At 39.6% G+C, this 18,367-nt stretch overlaps 1 protein-coding gene across 6 annotated transcripts in view; it reads right to left on the bottom strand.

The window, feature by feature from the left end:
* Positions 1–291: 291 nt before the first annotated feature.
* Positions 292–18,367, bottom strand: part of EDA (ectodysplasin A) — a 178,300-nt gene continuing 160,224 nt past the window's right edge. For 2 of the 6 annotated variants that reach the window (XM_077284943.1, XM_077284941.1), the window contains 5 exons: positions 6,401–6,589; positions 6,280–6,314; positions 5,313–5,364; positions 4,543–4,673; positions 292–882 (listed from right to left, as the gene is read on the bottom strand). In XM_077284943.1, coding sequence (XP_077141058.1) covers positions 631–882; positions 4,543–4,673; positions 5,313–5,364; positions 6,280–6,314; positions 6,401–6,589 — 659 coding nt within the window. In that variant the 3' untranslated portion in view covers positions 292–630. The remainder of the gene's footprint in view (positions 883–4,542; positions 4,674–5,312; positions 5,365–6,279; positions 6,315–6,400; positions 6,590–18,367) is intronic. The other 4 variants (XM_077284945.1, XM_077284942.1, XM_077284946.1 and 1 more) reach the window with 4 other exon arrangements.

The following is an 18,367-nucleotide window of genomic DNA, read 5'->3' as shown; positions in this document are numbered from 1 at the left end:
AATGAAAAAAAAAATAAATCTGATTTTCCATTCACAGAATGTGCTTGTTTGATGTGCTTTATGCGCATTTGGTGTTTTTTTTTTTTTTTTTTTCAAAAAAGCAGCATGAAGTAGCTATGATATTTTCCTGCCTCAATAGTAAGAGCAATGAAATGTAGTGTAGTCTCGTAGTGTGCCAATAGGAATCTATAGCCAGAGAGCTGAAGTCCAAAAATGCATAGAATCTGATGCACTCTATTTTGCATTAATAAAATTATTTCTGTTGTGTATATATTATTTATTAAAACATAATGCAGGAAAAGAGTTTGTGTTTTATTTTATCAATAAAATTGTCCACCAGCATTGACGATCGCTTGCATGGGAAGTGGCCAGCTAGTGCAACAAGAATCCCAACAGTACTGGCAACATGGTCCTGTGCCACACTTGCAGAATTGTCCATAGTCTTCTGAGGAATGCAATATCCAGTGCCATTCTCGGCATGAAAGCCACTTGTTTCTTCATATCCTCCACAATCACAGACTTTTATTGCAAAAATAAAAACTGTGACTTCTGTTCAGTCAAGTGGGCTAGTAACACTATGTGGGCCTTTAAAGTTTTTGGCTTTTTTATCTTTATTTTTTCCCCTAAAGTTTATGAGCCAGGGAATTCTCCTAAACGTATGGCTCCAAAAAACGTCGTATGTTTACTCATGTTGATGGAGATATCCGCGTGAACCATTTTTACTGCAATCTTCTGTTTGGCTTTTAGAAGGCAAACTCCAGCGGTGTAGCAGGTATTGAAGTTGGTTTTACCGGGTTCAATGCTTCGGGTACATTGCAGAAAAGGCTTCTCATCAATCATCACAGCATAGCTTGCAATATCTGTAAAGTTGATATAGTAAACCTGTGAGAGGAAAGTGCTTAAAGTCAGTTTAAAACATACTTTTCATTTCATCAAGTGCAATATTTAAAAAAACAAACAAACAGTTTTTGCATTCTATAGTCAGCTTCCTCCAAACACTGACCAGTTTGGGGCAAGAGAGGAAACCGAAGGGGACCTGCACATCACAGGTTGCAGTACAGATACTGAAGGCCCAGATTACTTGGTGGACCTTTCAGGATGTTAGGTTATGTGATCAGTCACATGCGTGGGAGGAAGTTTATAGTGTAAAAGTGCATAAAAAAACCTTTATACACATTTTTCTTTTTACAGTCCCTAAAGTGTTCTATGTGTTTCACCCCTTGCCACAAGCTTATATCAGCACGTTGAGAAGCAGACAAACAAACATCCCAATTTCTCTCTCCGATACCTCACTGTTGGAGACAGCACTGGGCATGTTGGTTTGCAGTCTCCCTGATGAGCGTGCGTTGGGGCGAAACTTGTAGGAAACATTAGAAACTATGTGTAGGAGACTTTTGGGTATTCTGAACCTCTGTTATACCACATGCATAATCTTAGAACAGGAAAAGGTTGCAGCATAGGTACAGGTCACCCTTATTAGGGTGCTTTCACATTGCGTTCGTGGGTCCTGACATATGCACTGACGGGGCCATAGACTGTAATGATGAAGACAGAGTGAATGTGTGCTCTAATGTGCATCATTTTCCGGAGTGTATGCCTACAGGAGTAGTAGACTGCGTCTTGGTGTCCGCCTACTGCAGGTGTACAATCTGGAAAATGATGCACGTCAGAGTGCACATTTTTGCTCTGTCTTCATCAGTCTATGGCCCCGTCGGTACATACGCCAAACCCCATTTTGTGGGGGATTTTGGATGTATTCCCTGAGGGGACCCACAAACGCAATGTGAAAGCACCATTAGAGTTGAGAGCCTGCTCTTAGCCGACAAACAAGGTTTAGATAAGGATTCGGTCCAGGAAATTGCTAACTAGCACAATGTGAGGAGGACCATGTATCCGATACCTACACTGGAATACGTACTGGAATCTCCTACAGAGAATGGGGTAGCTTTATGTGTATTGAAACTGTGATGTTTACATTGGCGGCTCTCGTGAGCTATATTTATTATGGTGGCATTTACTAAGTTGTTATGAGCACTTTATCCCCTTAACGACTGTCAATACGCCTTTTCAGCGGCGCTGAGAAATAAGTGTAATGCGCCCCAAGAGTTGTGAAAACTCCGGGGTCCCCGCTACCGGGGGTAGTGGAGACCGCGGAGAACATGTTTCGGGTCAGTTTTTACCCACCCCAGTGTTGCGATCACCATTATTCACAGAATAACGGCGACCACAAAAAAAAAGTCAGATTTCCCATTTATTTCTCTCTCCTCTGATGTGCTAGAGAAATGGGGTCCCCCGAGCTGCCCCAGTACCTGCGATGTCCCCCGGCAATTAACGTCTTCTTCCAGGAAAAAAATGGTGGGCGCATGCACCGGCAACAATAGTAGATTTCTTCTATTGGTTCATTTTGATCACTGTGATAGTTTCTCACAGTGATCAAAATAAAAAAAATAGTAACTCAAACCCCCCTTTATCACCTGCTTAGTTATGTAAAAATAATTAAATAAAAATATTTTTTTCCATTTGGATTATAGTTATAGTTGGGGTTGTAGCTAGGGTTGTGTTGGGGTTAGGGTTATGGTTAGGACTGTGTTAATGTTGAAGTTAGAATTGAGGGGGTTTCCACTGTTTAGGCACATCAGGGGGGTCTCCAAATGCGACATGGCGCCACCAATTTTAAGTTCAAAAGTCAAACGGTGCTCCCTTCCTTCTGAGCCTTGCCATGTGCCCAAACAGTGGCTTTCCCCCCACATACGGGGGTATCTGCATGCTCAGGAGAAATTGCACAACAAATTTTGTGGTCCAATTTCTCCTGGTTATGTGAAAATTAAAAAAAATTGGTTCTAAAGAAAATTTTTGCGAAAAAAGTAAAATGTTAATTTTTTCCTTCCACATTGCTTTAGTTCTCGTGAAGCACCTGAAGGGTTAATAAACTTCTTGAATGTGATTTTGCGCACCTTGAGGGGAGCAGTTTTTAGAATGGTGACACTTTTGGGTATTTTCTGTCATATTGACCTCCCCAAACTCACTTCAAATGTGAGGTGGAAAAATGAGAAATCGCTGGTCAACTTTTAACCCTTATAATGTTATGCAATTTTCACTTGGCAATAGCCACTGCTGCCTGTTTCTGGTTAACACCCATGGAGTTAAATCAGCACTACACCTGTAAGACAAATTCCCAAAGGGGTATAATTTCCAAAATGTGGTAACTTGAGAGGGGATTCTGTTCTTCTAGGAATTAGGGGCTCTTCATATGGAGTCCGCAAACTGTTCAAGGAAAATCTGCGCTACAGAAGGCAAATAGCGCTCTGTCCCTCCTGAATCTCTCCGTATGGCTAAGCAGTACTGTACAGCCACATATGGGATATTGCCACATTCAGTAGAAATTGTGGGACAAATTTTGGTGCCATTTTTACCCAATTCCCAGTATGAAAATGTAAAACTTGGGGCTAACACAATTTTGGTGGTAAAAATGTAATTATTTTTCTTCACTGCCCAATGGTATAAAATTCGGTGATGCACCTGTGGTGTCAATATGATCACTGCAACCCTAGATGCATTCATTGAGAGGTTTAGTTTGTAAAATGGGGTCACTTATGGGAGGAAGAGTGGGGGGGAGAGTTCTGCTGTGTTGGCACCTCAGGGGCTCTGCCAATGTGACATGGCACTCAAACCAGTGCAGCAAAATATGGCGCTTCTTCCCTTCTGAGCTTTGCACTTTGCCTCAAGAGTAGTTTTCGAGAACTTTTAACCCTTATAACTTAAAAAAAAAATTGTTTCCAAAATTGTGCTGATGTAAAGTAGACATGTGGGAAATGTTATTTAACTATTTTGTGGGATATGATTCTGTGACTTAAGGGCACAAAAAATAAAAGTTTGAAAATTGCAAAATTTTTGCCAAATTTCCATTTTTTTTCCAGAAATAAACGCAAGTCATATCAAAGAAATTTTACCACTAACATGAAGTACAATATGTCACAAAAAAAACATTCAGTACTAGTGGGATCTGTTGAAGCGTTCCAGAGCTATAATCTCAAAGTGACAGCGGTCAGAATTGTAAAAATTGGCCTGGTCATTAAGTACCAAATTGGCTCCGTCACTAATGGGTTAAATACCGGCTTATAGGAAGAAATATGGATTTGTTTTTATTTTATACATGATTTCTCTGTGTGATTATAGGATTCTGATATCAGAAAATTGAGAAAATATGAGAAACGGGATGCTTTTCATCCACAAGACATGCATTAAGTGGTCCACAAACGCTACTGGAGAAGTAGGCAATGTTGTGACTACTAGGTTAGGTTTGGCACTACCATTGCAAAGTGCCAGATATTTTATCTTCAAGTAAGAATAGTGACATGCTAATAAGTGCAGATGCTGTAGCCATTACGGCTTGGATGCTTCTGTTGCTTGGATCCATAATTTAAAGTCACACGAACAGTATAAGATTATGGTCTAGAATTGAACACTTGTAATATCAAAATACATAGATCTGTATACAGTGAAGATGGTGAAAAAAGGAGCTAGGCCCAAGACCGTACTCACTTCTACCTGACTATAGATGAGGTAGGTACCATCCACAAGCACCTCCAGCTCCCCACTGCGTGTGTGCAGCCTGAACACCTTCTGGTTAATGGTAATCCGGGACCAGTCATGGAGAATTCCACCTGAAAGATCTCAGTGTGAGAGAACGGTAGTCACTCAGTACATGTCAATAGTAACAGAGCATCAACATCAAAACAAAAAACATCACATGCACCATCCAAAATAGACTGTGCACCTGCCTACTTCCACATAGCTACAGCACTCCCAACATTTCCCTAGTAGTCACAACAGCCACTACAGAATCTCAGATGTGCTTGGAAGTTTAATGCGGAACTTTTTGGTAATTGTGTTGCTTGACGTTTTCTACTTTGTGCTCTAAAATATTTTTCTCTTGCATAATCTGCTTCATAGCGTCAACATTTTAGGTTCTACAACATTAGGCAATTGTTATCATGCAGTTTGGCAATTTGACACAGAAAATGCTTGATTAGAGTAGGCTATTGGGTGGTATACATTGCCTTTACGAGACTCTTGCACTATTCCATTGTTGGTCTCCCAATTTTGGTATCCAGTGTTGTATGTGCAACCAGGTAACAGTTACATACAACTGGTTTCCTGATTTATTCCTTAAGAATTTGCCATCAAGGAAACTGGAACGAGGCTTCGCTTTTAAAATAATCCTGTGTTCCCCGAGGAGGTAAATCTTTGCAGACGTGAGGGCAGCAAATTTATTGAAGAAAATGAGTAAAAAGCAACAACTGGTTTCTTACCATTTTTGACTTGTATTGCTGAGTCTTGACCATGTAAGTGGACTGCAGCTGGCTGCAAAATAACCAAAAGACAAAAATCAGACCACCATAATGTATAAAAAGCCTAAAAGTAGAAGAAAAAAAAATATTATATATATATATATATATATATATATATATATATATATATATATATATATATATATATATATATATATATATATAATTTTAAATGGAATCTAGAACCAGGCTTTTGCTACCTAATCTGAGAGCCTCAAAAATTAGAGACAGAGACCCTGATTCAAATGATGGATCACTTACTGGGCTGCTTGCTGCAGATTTTTAGTAGACTAGCAAAAGCACAGCCATGTGGTCCTCCATATTCATGAGCTCTGCATAACCCCGCCCCCACCACAGATTGGCAGCTTTGTGTTCACTGTCCATAGGCAGAAAACTGCCAATCAGAAGTGTGGATGGGGTGATACAGAGCTCTGCATTCTTGAGAACTGCTAGATCTGCAGCAAATAAAACCGCAATTTTATCAAATCTGCAGCAAACATCAGCCTCCTCCAATTAAAAAACAGCTGTCCCATGTATAGCACCTTTCATCTATACGAGGCCCAGGGAACGATCTGGTCACTTGCTCCTCCATCAGTAGCAATTTATTAGACAGGGGAGCAGTCTTTACAGAAAGCTGCACTAAGAAGTGCAGAAGGAGGACCTGTAATATTTTTGTTAGTAAGTACAAAATATTACGCCCTCAACACATTTATTAATATAAAATGGCCAACCCAATTACGCATAAAGTTATTTTCTACATAAATAAAATCAATTAAGCTTTGCCAATAAAAGTGAGTAGAAGACAGTGTTCAACAGCAAATATTTCACTATGCTGTTGCTTTAATAGATGGAAGAGGAATTTTAGATATGTTCAACTGTTAATAAACTGTGATCAAAAGACTGTGTAAAAGGCTACACATAACCTAACCTGTATCTCTCTTGGACTAGTCCTGTCACCAGAGCCTGTTCGAAAAAGTAATAGGAAAAAAAAAGGACTGATTAGAAAACAAACATGCACGTGCTGCCCACAGCAATCTCTCGTAACATACCTGAAGGTCCTTGGTTCCCAGGTGGTCCTTGAGGTCCTGGGGGTCCAGGAGGTCCAGGAGGGCCCATAGCATTCGATCCTGGTATACCAGGAATGCCTGGGATTCCGGGTGGTCCTGGAGGCCCTGGTGGCCCTTGAGGACCTGCAGGGCCAGTAGGTCCTGATGGACCGGGAGGTCCAACCTTTTTTCCTAAAAAATAAAAAGCAATATTAATATTGCTACTTTGTTATACAAGCAACAAAACCTGTAAGCAAAACAATTACTGTTATTAAAACATAACTATCCAAGTTTTCCAGTGACTACAGTCACAAAAGAGTTAATACATTTTATTTAGATTTATTCTTAATATAAAAAAAAATGTAAATGCATTCATTGACAAGTATTGTTTAACATGTCAGGAGCAATTGGAGTTAGAAAGTTCAAATTTCTACCTGTGCCACACACACCGTACTGCCCTGTGCCACACCACCATACATCCCTGTGCCACACACATCGTACTGCCCTGTGCCACACGCACCGTAGTTCCCTGTGCCACACGTACCGTAGTTCCCTGGGCCACACGTACCGTACTGCCCTGGGCCACACGCGCCGTGCTGCCCTGTGCTACACGTGCCGTGCTGCCCTGTGCGACGCGTACCATGCTGCCCTGTGCGACACGTACCGTGCTGCCCTGTGCTACTCGTACAGTACTGCCTTGTGCTACACACAGCATACAGCCCTATACTTCTGCTAAACACACCACACTTCTCTGTGCCTGTGCTACATGCACTGTATTGCTCTGTATCTGTGCTTTATGTAGCAAACACCTGCTTTATGCTCTGGACTGCTTAATATTTGGGACACCGTTACTGTACCTATTACAAAACGAGCGGCATGTTTGATCATCAAGTGAGAGCGACTCACGGGACCACCCTTATTGTAATATATTGAGATCTTTTGAATCACCAATATAGAATTCACCGATACTCTCCAGCACTAAAACCGTAACTTATAGTTAACAATTTTCCATACAATACAGATCTCTTCATCATTTATTAATTCATCAACAATAATTGATTATCATTCTTATGAATAAATTGTTTGCATACGATATAGAAAAACATTAATCTTGTTTTCACGTTAATTTCGGCCTGTAAAAAGATAAATAATGGATGTCTTTAAAGGGATTGGCCACTGTGTTTATTTTAACAAATGTGTTGACACATGATTTTGTGGCACTTACTAATATATAATTATTGCAGATTGCCCTCCTGCATTTGTTAGTATAGTTTTCTTGACCGCTCTCCTGTCCACAAAATGGCTACTGATGGACGAGCATGTGACCAAACCAGTCCATTCGTCTACAAGACAAACACATTTTCAATCCAGGATCAGGATCTTCATCAGGATGGAGATAAGTGTCTCTAACCTGGTGAAGATCCTGGACTAGGATCGAAAAGGTGTTTAGTAGACATATTTCCAATGTTTTATCTATTAATTTTAATTTAATAATAAAACAGTACAATTCTGACTGATAGTAAGTGACAGGTTCTTTTTCATTTCAAACAAAAAATTATAATTTACATAAATATCTTCTAAAAATCCCTTAGCTTCTCTCATTCAGCCTTTTTTTTTGTTTTGCACTGCTTAGCTTCAATGCAGAGATATTCACATTTGTTACCTTTTAAGTGAAATAGTTGAAATCTCTGCTTGCAGTTGAACTGGGTGTTTCTTCAGAGTCTTCTCTCTGGGCATTTCTTCAGAGTCTTCTCTCTGGGCGATTCTTCAGAGTCTTCTCTCTGGGCATTTCTTCAGAGTCTTCTCTCTGGGCATTTCTTCAGAGTCTTCTCTCTGGGCATTTCTTCAGAGTCTTCTCTCCGGGCGTGTTCTTTCATTCCTTCCTCACAGATGCTAACAATCACAGCATGGCAGCTGATCTTGCAGTGCTGAGCTGTGATTGGTAGTGTCTGGGAGGCACGGGTGAAAGAACACGCTCCCTGGGAAGACTGATGAAAATGCAAGTTCAAAGTACAAACAGAGATTTCACATATTGTGCTCCAAAAACAACAAATGTGAATATCTCTGCAATGGAGTTATAGTGCAAAACAGAAAAGGTTTTATTGGCAACTGATAAATCCTCTCGAAGAGCTCTTTTTTCAATGAATAGACAGCTCCCAAGATATTCCTATTCTTTAAGTGATATGCTATATATCACCAAAAGTAATCAGTAAAGAAGACGGCTGCTAGTATCACATTGACTGTACATTTTTTCTGTATCAAACCATAGTACCTCAAAAAGAGACTTTCTCCACTCCTGTTCTTTTAAAAGTAGCCTACAAACATGGTAGCCAAGAAGTCAGCCACAGTGCTCCAATACAGTATGTCCCTCTCCTCTACGGTCCTGCACTGCTTTCAGCTTCACTAAGAGGAACCCGCATGTTGTCAACTCAGTGTTGAGTCGTCATGCATAAATGCAAAACAGCAATAAAACCAACCCATTCTTGAGAATACCAGTGGTTTGACATGCACAAATTCATGACTTCTCCTGTTGACAGACCATAAAACATTTAATCTATTACTTACAGCCATTTTGTTCATTTTGTGATATTAAAAAAGTTATTTTAGAGTAACATATAAATATTGGTGCCATGATATTAAATAATTTCATTGGTGCAATCCAAGTCCGGACAACAAAGAAACATTTCAGTTCGGCTTTCTTGAACATCAGGAGCCAAGTAAACTTAACTTTGCACGTCGGATGGGTAACTGCTCTCTGAGTAGTGACAGCAATTTCCCAAAAATAACTTTTCATCTTATCACTACAATGCAATGTACAATATCTTTCTAGTCTTCAGCTTTCACATTCCACATTTAATAGGCTATTTAGTACTTGGCTCAGTAGAATGGAGCTGATCATGGTCCTGAAAAGTTAATCAGAAGGAGCATCAGGGTATGAGGATCTGTAGTAGAGATTAATCACCATTTTCTAAACGCTTTAACTATAAAATTAACAGGGCAGGTCAAAAGTAGGCATATTTGTGTTCTTCTTTTCCATTGCCCTCTGAGGATTCAGGTTTATTTTTTTCACAATACGCTTCTAGAGATATGGACCTTCTTGATTAGTGCTTATTTTTAAGGTGTTTTCCAAAACTGCATTAGCCATATTTGTACCAAAATGTGACACATCAGCCCATAACCGTATGTAATAAATGATATGTTACAGTATACACAAGGGCTCGGCAAAATTTGATCCTTCAAAGAATTAAAAAAGTACAGTTATTAATATGCTGGAACACAGAAGGGGATACATTTGCTCATATAAAAGAACAGCTATGTTTTAAATTGCAAATGATAGTTTACAGAGTATTCTTCACCAGATATAGTTTACATCTGCGTTAAGAATACCGTTTTTATGGCCCACGTTAGAAACCAAATTTGTGCCAGGAGTAGATCCCTATACGGACTCCACCAACTTCATAAGAAGGTCATCAGATATCCATTAAGACATATGGCATTTTACTCCAAAAATTAACGGCACGCAGCACCAAATTTATACTAGTAAAAATGATGAAATCTCATAAAACCATGTCTGATGCAGATGTAAACCTAGCCTTAAAAGGGGGTTTCCCAACAAAGTTAATTTTAATATTGATTACAATCAATAGATCTTAGAATAATAATAATAAATCCACAATTGGATGTGTGTGATAAACCTTTTCCAACAAACTTGATTATAATCAATAGATCTTGGAATAATAATAATTTCCACAATTGGATGTGTTTAAATAAAATATCCCTGTGCTGAGATAATCTTCTAAATGTGCCCCTCTGTATACTGTGTAATGGCTGTGTCTGACCGTACAGGAACATGTTGGTTCGTAGCACATCTCTGGGCGGGGGAGCAAAAGAGTATACAGACATTACAGAAGGGGATAGCAGCTGATTCTTTTTGTGAGGTAAAGAATTTCCCTGCCTGTTTTAAAAAAATATTTTACCTCCAAAGAAATCATCTGTGATCCCGTGCTGTCCTGCCTGTCTACTCCTTTGCTTCCTTCCTTGCCCAGGAGATGTGGTATGATCAGACCATGTTTCTGTACGGTCAGACACAGCCATTACACAGTACACAGCAGGGGCACATTTATAAGATTATCTCCGCACAGGGATATTTTATTTAAACACATCCAATTGTGGAAATTATTATTATTCCAAGATCTATTGATTATAATCAACTTTGTTCGTGGGAAAACCCATTTTAAGGTCCATTTAGACTGAGTGATAAGCAGCAATAAACTGCCAAACATTTGCCGATTGATGACCATTTTGTTTACGGAGGCAAACGACGGTGGGCCCTGAAACACAAGTAATACATAGTTCAGATAGTTATTGTTCTTGGCAACACTTTTTCGGGTTATATCAGGTGATCGGCAGCCTATTACACTTCAGGATTATGGTGAGAAGAGCATTACTAAGAACACTTATTCGCGATAATCACGCAGTGTATGAAACGTTTAGGCCTGTATTCCTGGGTAATGCCTTTCATACACATCACCATACTCAACACTTGGAAGAGCTAGTCCACCAAATTTTGCACCATTTGCCTTCTTCCATCTCTGTGTTGCACTACCTATGGCTGGCTGAAGAGACAGCGACTTCTCGTGAGATTTCGCAATGTATTACTAGGAACGCTAGCTGCCGGGAACATTGCTGCACGGGACGTCGGTAGGTGAGAATACTGTGATTTTTTTATTTTTTTTAACCTAGTTTGTGTTGTGTATGCGTTTTCGCAGCGGAAAACCGCTGCAAAGACGCATACACAACAGGTGCACATAGGCTCGACAGGTCTGTCAGAAAGACGGGTCCAGTGCACACGTTTTCCACAATCTGCACAGGATCCGTCATTTCAACGTCTTGATGGATCCTGGGCAGATTTGAAAGATGGAAGTGTGAAAGAGGCCTAAGTTACCTGAGAACCTGTCACTGTGTGCTACGATGGTCTGACGGGGATCTGTAACCATCTTATATATAAACTCCTCTCAGTTAACCTATAACTACAGACCACATCAAAGTGGAATGTTCATGGAAGCAAGGAGCCTGTAAAAGCCAAATTTTTAATGAAATCCAACTGTAAAAATAGAGCTGAGCCTGCACCATACCAGGCAGATTCTGGCTTTGTTAAAAAGCTTGTATGGGCCTGCAACTGCAGCAAGGGGAGTTTGCCCCAATCGTAGTTTAATCCCTTAGTGACCACATTTTTAAAATCTGACCAGTGTCACTTTATGTGTTAATAACTCTAGAACACTCATTGATTTTGAGACTTTTTTCATAACACGTTGTACTTTATGGTAATAGTACATTTGTTGATATTTTCTGCTTTTATTTATAAAAATATCCGAAATTTGTAAAATTTCAAAAAATTAGTAATTTTCAAACTTTGAACGATTATCCCTTTAATCCAGACATTAAATAACGTTTACCTCATGTCTGGTTTACATCAGCACCACTTTTAAAAAATCCTTTTATTTTGTTAGGATGCTAGAGGATTAAAATTGTACCAGTAATTTTTCATTTTTTTTCAAGGAAATTTACAAAACTTACTTTTTTAGAGACTTGTTCAGTTTTGAAGTGACTTTGGTGGATCTATATGTTGTAAAATCCTCAAAAGTGAGACCATTTAAAAAAAACAGCACCCCTCAAGGTATTCAAAACTGCTGTCAGGTACTTTATTAACCTTTCGGCTTCTTTTCAGCAATTAATACAAAGTGGCATGACAAGAAGGATAAATGTTATGTTTACCGCCTTAACTCTAAGGCTGTTATTTGGTCATGAATTGCCGTGACAATCATCAGGAACACACAATCATGATCTCCGAGTGCTGATAGGGTTAAAAGAGAGAACCCCCACCACACACTCTGTTAACCATTTAGATGCCGTAGTCACCAGGGCTGTGGAGTCGGAGTCGTAGCCCATTTTGGTGGAGTCAGAGTCATGAAAATTGAGGAGTCTGAGGTTTGGCTTACCGACTCCACAGCCCTGGTAGTCACTATTGACAGCAGCATCTAAGGGATTAAAAAGCCATTGTTGGTACCAACACCAATCAAGACTGATATAGCAGGGTTTCAGCTATAGTGTACAGCTGACAGTTGCTGGATTTTCACCAGTCGGGGTATGCTATTCTCTGATATGTGAGGTCAGTAAAAAGACATAATGGTGGTCACTAAGAAGGGGTTAACCATTTAAATACAGATATCAATCTGTGACACCTGCATTTAAATGATGTCACTGCCGATGCACCCACATCAGCTCTCATTGGCCTTCTGGGAAGCCATCATGGAGATCCGATGGGTTACCATGGGTATGGCAGCAGGGGGCTTGCTGAAGCCCCCATAATTGCCATATTGGGCATCCTATGAAGCTCAGCCACAGACTGAGCTGCACAGGAGAACTGTGATTTTGCAATACTTGTTAAATTGCAGCACATAGTATAAGTGAGCGAACAACTGCCAGTTTAAGTCACTTAAGGAAACTAAAAACAATTACGGTTTTTCGATTGCTGCGACTCCACTAAATAATGCAGTAGATAATGATCGAAAGTTAATATATACTGTGCCTCAAACCGGTATCAATAAAAAAGTCAGCTTGCCACACAAAATAAGCACTCAGACAGCTCCATCAACATATACATGAAAACAGCTACAAACAATTTTTTCTTCGCAAATTTCTGTTTTTTTTTTCCACCACTCAAATAAAAAAAAAAAGGTTTACCATTTTGGTCTCAATTGCACTGACCAAGATAATCATATTGCCATGTTATTGTTAAAGTGAACGCTGTAAAACCAAAGCCCAAAAACAATTGTGAAATTGCGTGTTTTTTTCGCAACTTCATGGCACTTGGACTTATTTCTGTTTTACGGTACATTAAATGTTAAAATGGATCATGTCATTCAAAACTACAACTTGTTCTGCAAAAAATAAGCCCTCATATCACAATTCAACAGAAAAATCAAAACTTTATCTTGGAAGAGGGGGAGGAAAAAGGAAAAATGCAAACAAAATTTGCCAGACCGGAAACGGTTTAACAGATATGAGATATAGCCACCACCTTTCAGGCCTCATATACAGCATTCCATAATGCTGTATTATACAGGGTGGGATATTTATATGGATAGACATGGGTGGGGCATGTATATGGATACACCTAAATAAAATGGGAATGGTTGGTGATATCAACTTCCTGTTTGTGACACATTAGTGTATGGGAGGGGGAAAACTTTTCAAGATGGGTGGTGACCATGGTGGCCATTTTGAAGTCGGCAATTTTGGATCCAACTTTATAAATGACCCACCCTGTATACCCCAACCCGACCAGCAAGAGAAGAAAAATACCTTTTATTATACTCACCTACGGGGCGGTCCGGTCCCATGGATCTCACTGGTCTTGGTCCGGCGCCTCCCATCTAACTGCGATGCCGTCCTCCTTCTTGCTTTGTGTGGATGAGGTGTCCTACATCATCCACACAGTGTCCAGGCATTATGCTGCTGCGCAGGGTGAATTCTCTGCCCTGACTAGAACTGCAGTGCGAAGTCGGGTTGGGGGCTTATACAGTATTCCATAATGCTGTATATATCAGGCCTGAAAGGCGGTGACCTTACTGTATATGTTGTCACCATTAGATATTTTAACAAAGCAAAAAAACACAACCTCTTTTAGTCCTATAAACACCTAACATTTGCTGATGAAAAATAATTAGTGAATGCTTATTAATACAAGTATGTCCAGGTTACAGGTCAATATTGGAATTATTATATAGATATAATGGGAGTTACGTAAAAAAAAGTATAAAAAATATTGCATTACTAACAACAGTGCTACTCAATCATAGCCTGTAACACATACACAACCAATTTTGTCATCGAAAAAAGGTGAAGGGGACTCTCTTCATTTTGCCTCATAGCTGAGTATGGGAGTTTTATTTTTCCATGTTATCCATGTATTGATCATTTTAATTTTTTTTGACATTTTGACTATTTACAATGTTTCTCTAAAAATGTTAAACTTCTTGTTCAGCAACAAGCAGAAAGTCCCAACACTCCTCCTATTCAGCTCTTGTCGGTCACTCCTCCACATTACCTAGAAAGATCATCATCTCCCATCCAGTCCTCTGCTCTACCCAACCGGTCATGTTTGCAGGACTATCTTATTATTACGCAGGTTATGAAAGGGTGATATATTCTTTGCTAATGTATGAAGAACTGCCACAAGCATTCTATCAGATACTACACATTGAAGGTTCTTCCTGAGGTTGTTCACTACTTTTTACATTGGTGGATGGGTCATCAATCTAAGATCAGTGAGGGTCTAGTCCCCGGCACTGCCACCAATTGGCTGTTAATGCTTCTGTAAACAGGAGTTGAACAGCAATATTCCATCACACAGTGTAGTGGAAAAAAGATTTCGGAGGGTACTACTATATAAATAGTGATCATCCAAACAAAATCTTAAAGTACCAACAATACAGAGAAAGAAGCATGCAAAAGTAATGGGATCACCAAATGGAAAAATAACCTTTATTATAAAATATCAACAAGGAGGCAAATGAAAACACAAATATTAAAAACCATTTAAAAAGCCAATGGCCTAGATAGAAGCAGACTAGGTGTGTCCATAATGAGACAAATGCCTATCCTCATAAATCCAAATTCATAGAGTACCCTAAACGGGAGATCCATGCACAGAGTAACTGTAGAGATAACACACAAAAAAAATCTAGTATATGTTCCAAATTCTTTTTATTAGGGGATTTTTACAGTATAGGGGATAATGGGTCAGAAAAGCAATGAAGGGAAAGGAAGGTAACCAAACAAAGGTAAAGAGGAAAGGGGTCAGGGAGATTTATGCAGGAGGAATTGTGGTCAAAGAGGTAATCTTCTTCACCTATTCTGGGAATGTCCCAAACTTTCGATACTGAGGAAAGGTGTATCTTTACTATTAAATCTAGTATAGCAAAGCATAAGAAGTTAATTGAAACAACATGCAACCAGTATATACTTGTATATTGACTTACATATTATTTGACTTATCACACAAGTCAATGAACCCAAGATTATTTATAGACCTAAATCAACGCGTATAGCTATCATGGTAACCACCAAATTATGAAAAGCAGTATGAATACAAAAGAAAAGCTGTGAATAGAGGCAGACAGATATGAACTGAGGAAAAGACCCAACAGGTTTCGCCACCTGCTTTGTGGCTTACTCAGGGGTAGAAGTTTAGTATCTTATTGCCTGCTGCTGGGCCTGTAGATCATCTTACTAAAATAAATAGGAACTGGTCTATAATACCTAGCAATGGATACTAAACAGCATATGGCACTGTCCTGATCCACTCAGCATAAGTGGACTTTACAAAAGGCATGTGACTTCTATTAAAGGGGTTTTCCACTTTCAAAGATTATTGTTTCATAGTCTAAAGGAGGCAAAAAGCCCAAAGTAACTGGTTACTCACCCTTCCTGGGTCCAGTGCTGTTGTTCGCTGCTGAACTGCAACCAATTCACCGTAGGAGCTCCACAAAATGTATTAAAATACATCTTTTATTTGTTCATAAAAAATACCAAAAGTGAACTTATACAAAGCCACCACCATCAGATGCATATGGTATAGACAAACACTAATAGAAAAGCCAGGGGGAGATGCCCAACTCTGATTTACTAATGAAACACCCAGTCTAGCTGCGGAGGTGGGCACCCTATTACTCGGCGGCTCTCCCTGCTGGTCCTGTGTGGGACAGGGGAGCAGAAACCTTACCACTAAAAGCAAAGGATGGAACTTAGTGTGACTAAGAATGTATCAGATAGTTGACTTATTCCATCAAGATGTGAAAACACTGGTACCACATGAATTGATGGGCCAACATAAATGATATGCGGAAAAGTACAAATATTAGGATTCACATAAGAAAAGAGGGAAGGTTGTTCACTGCTGAAGCGGTCAATGTCAACAGCGCTGCAGTCAAACATTGAGCTCAACCACTGGGCTGATGTAGATAAAAAAGTGACAGAACTCATTGACTGGAGCAATGTCAAAGTGACGTGACCACTGCAGCCTGTATACTCACCAGAGCAGCTGCGAAACGCAGCGCAGGGTGCCACAGGAATGAGTAACAGCTAGGTTTTTGCCATTTTTGTCCCCCTTAACCTCTGAAGCAATAATCTTTGAAATGTTACAAAGTCTAAGTATATATTACTACATTGGCTATTTTCCAAATTTAAAACACATGTGATTGCTATGCATAATGTATCCAACTACTTTAACATTATGAATGAGAAGACCCACTTTTCCCTTTTAAGTGTCTACGGCGACATTCTATTTGACTGAGGCAGGTATTCAGTACGCAAGTATATATTAATGTTTTATTTTACTCACTGCTGTGCCATTTTATTTGCATTTACAAATGTAAAATAATTATATGTACAGTGGGGAAAACAAACATTTGATACACTGCAGATATTGCAAGTTTTTCAACCGACAAAGAATGGAGAGGTCTGTAATTTGTATCGTAGGTACACTTCACCTGTGAGAGGTAGAATCTAAAAATAAAAATAAAAAATCATATTGTATGATTTTTACATAATTAAGGGTTGATTGTGACTTGTAGGATCGCTACTTCCAACAGGTGGCGCTATAGATTTTAAGTCCTCTTTTTCTCTGAAGAGGCAATTTGCATATTACATAATTAATGTGGATTGTATTGGATGAAATAAGTATTTCATACAATAGAAAAACAGAACTTAATATTTGGTACAGAAACCTTTATAATTCTAGAGGTCAGACATTTCTTGTCTTTCTTAACTAAGTTTGCACACAGTGCAGCAGGGATTTTGGCCCACTCCTCCGCTCAGATCTTCTCCAGATATTTCAGGTTTCAGTGCATTGAATTTCAGCTCCCTCCAAAGATTTTCCATTGAGTTCAGGTCTGGAGACTAGCTAGGCCACTCCAGGACCTTAAAATTCTTCTTACACAGCCACTCCTTAGTTGCCCTGTTTGTTTCGACTTATTGTCATGCTAGAAGACCTAGACACGATCCCCACTTCAATGTTCTTACTCAGGGAAGGAGGTTGTTGGCCAAAATCTCACGATACATGACCCCATCCATCCTCCCTTCAACGTGGTACAGTTGTCCTGCCTCCTTTGCAGAAAAGGACCTCCACCATGCTTCATGGTTGGGATGGTGTTCTTGGGGTTGTACTCCTCCTTCTTCACCCAAACACAGCGAGAGGAGTTGATGCCAAAAAGTTCTATTTTGGTTTCATTTGACAACATGACCTTCTTCCATGCCTCCTCTGGATCATGCTGGTGGTCATTGGCGAACTTTAAATGGGCCTGGTCATGTGTTAGTGTGAGCAGGGGTACCATGCATGCCCTGCAGGATTTCAATCCATGACGGCATAGTGTGTTACTAATGGTAATGTTTGAGATTGTGGTCCCAGCTCTCTTAAGGTGTGCTGGGCTGATTGCTGAGGAGCTTTCTCAGAATCATCCTTACACCAAAAGGTGAGATCTTGTATGGAGCCCCAGACTGAGGAAGCTTAACAGTTATCTTGTATTTCGTCAATTTTCTAACTGTGCCAACAGTTGTTGCTTTCGCACCAAGCTGCTTGCCTATTGTCCTGTAGCCCATTCCAGCGTTTTGCAGGTCTACAATTTTCTTCCTGGTGTCCTAAGACAGCTCTTTGGTCTTGGCCATGGTGGAGAGGTTGGAGCGTGATTGACTGTGTGGACATGTGTCTTTTATACAGGTGACAAGTTCAAACAAGTGCACTTAATACAGGTAATGAGTGCAGAGTAAGAGGCTTCTTAAAAAAAACCCAAAAACTATCAGGTCTGTGACAGCCACAATTCTTGCTAGCGGGCAGGTGATCAACTACTTATTTAATGCAATAAAATGTATTTCAATTATTTTAAAATCATACAACGTGATTTCCTGTTT

The sequence above is a fragment of the Ranitomeya variabilis genome, chromosome 2, assembly GCF_051348905.1.
Source record: "Ranitomeya variabilis isolate aRanVar5 chromosome 2, aRanVar5.hap1, whole genome shotgun sequence".
NCBI classification, from domain to species: Eukaryota; Metazoa; Chordata; class Amphibia; order Anura; family Dendrobatidae; genus Ranitomeya; species Ranitomeya variabilis.
This window is presented reverse-complemented; position numbering and strand designations above follow the sequence as displayed.